This window comes from Geospiza fortis, unplaced genomic scaffold (genome assembly GCF_000277835.1).
Source record: "Geospiza fortis unplaced genomic scaffold, GeoFor_1.0 scaffold41, whole genome shotgun sequence".
NCBI lineage: Eukaryota > Metazoa > Chordata > Aves > Passeriformes > Thraupidae > Geospiza > Geospiza fortis.
The window spans coordinates 2,862,578-2,864,303 of record NW_005054299.1 but is presented as its reverse complement, the minus strand read 5'-3'; the positions used below and the strand labels follow the sequence as shown (position 1 = coordinate 2,864,303).

The 1,726-nt window shown below is 49.0% G+C and overlaps 1 protein-coding gene across 1 annotated transcript in view; it reads right to left on the bottom strand.

Moving 5' to 3' along the window:
- USH2A (usherin) overlaps positions 1–1,726 on the bottom strand; it is a 371,949-nt gene that overhangs the window by 14,739 nt on the left and 355,484 nt on the right. Inside the window, 3 exon segments of the mRNA XM_031059531.1 lie at positions 1–19; positions 22–163; positions 1,345–1,554. The exon segment at positions 1–19 is cut by the window's left edge and continues 60 nt beyond it. Of these exon segments, the coding sequence (XP_030915391.1) occupies positions 1–19; positions 22–163; positions 1,345–1,554 (371 nt within the window).

Sequence of the window (1,726 nt, the reverse complement as noted above, 5' to 3'; positions counted from 1 at the left end):
GCGGGGGAGGCTGCTCCGAGGGCGGAGCCGGCTGCGTGGTGAACTCAGCCATGGGTCCTTTGCTGCAGCAATTGAAACAGGTGCAGGCCTCCACGCCAATGGAGTACGTGGTGAAAGGTTTTAGCCCATGTATTGTCTGCTGGGTGGCAGTCCCTTCTGACAGCTGTGAAAATGAAGAGGGAACTTGTCACAGCTTCAAGCACCACAAGTACTAAATAAGAGTTATGGAGGTGAATTAACCCCAGAAGAAGACGGGCAGAAGATTCTGCATGTTCTTTAAGTCTGACACTAATGCAGCTGTTGTATAATGGGAACTTTGTGTTTTTCTCCCATTATGAAGTTAAAGGACACTCTTCAAAGGAAAAGACCATGCCATCAGTGGATTTCTTTAGTTGAGCTGTGACCACTGTATGTCAACTGCAAATGTCATTCTCAGCAACAGAGAAGCTGAAAGCCATTAAAGGAAGACTCTGGGATAAGTGGTACTGAAGCAGAAAATAAATTATTGTGGAAAATAGTTCCATGATAATAGTTCCATGTGCTAGCAAATAATCATGCATATCTCATAAGTTTCCTCAATGTGGATGCAAGAAACAGTGCTGGGTAGCATGACACCTGTGTGTCTGGTGGGTCAGGTGACTCCCAGACAGGAGAATGTGCTCTCTGGTAGGAGCATCTGAGTCAAGAGCCAACATAATGCTGTTCTGCATTCAAACAGACGTTGTGCTGGGTGAGCCTGTTAGGAAACTTTCCTAAGCTCAGCAAGGGAGACCTGGCAGTTCTGGCAAAGGAATCAGTGCCCTGCTCTGAAACTGCTCACAGGAACTGCCATTTCACCTTTCTGCTGTAGTCATTTGTTGGTATAGCTTTTTTGAAGCCAAAGAAATAAAAATATGTAGAAAACACCAACAAGGGGCAACATCTGCTCTCATTTGGCAGCATGTGATTCAGCAGAGTTCAGCAAAAAATAAGAAGAAGAGAGTCAAGCAAGCAAAGGGAAGCACTTGGTACTTCTTGATGCCAGAGGCAGAGGCAGAGGCAGAGCCAAGCCAGCAGCATGGCAGGTGTGAGGGAATGGAAAAGGAAGGCCATGCAGGCACCAATGGGATGAGCTGGCCAAATCAGACACAGCCACAGCCAAGTGCACTGGAAGGAATAAATGGGTAATGTGAAATCAGTAGACAGCTTAAGCTCACGGACACGACAGTGCATTGCAGAGCAGCTAACCATGGGAGGCCAGGAGAGGAAGGCAGTCTGTGACCAACAGCAGCAGCTTGTAATAACAAAATTGTTAAAGCTAGAAAATACAAGTGGAAGTACAGAAAAAGCGCTGACAATACTCACCACCACATCAGTCCCACTGGTACCATTAGAAAACAGCCTGTAGATACTGACGACCCCGTTAGGCTTAAGAGGGGGGCTGATGCTCACCACAGCCACAGTGGACGCCACGGTGCTGAGGAGGGGAGCTCCCAGGCCCTCGGGAGGGGCAGGGCCTGTCTGGCAGCGGGACCAGCTGCTGGGTGTCCGGCCCACCGAGTTCACTGACCACACCTTCCACACAGAACAAAGAAACTGTCAGCAAAGAACTCAGGCCTACAAAACACCTGCTGCTAGCCAGAGGGGCTACCGCATCTCCACTGACACTGGGTGAAACACGGCGCAATGGCACTCCTGGAAAATGTCCCTTGATGGCCAGTCAGCACCTGTGTTGACCCAGTAATTT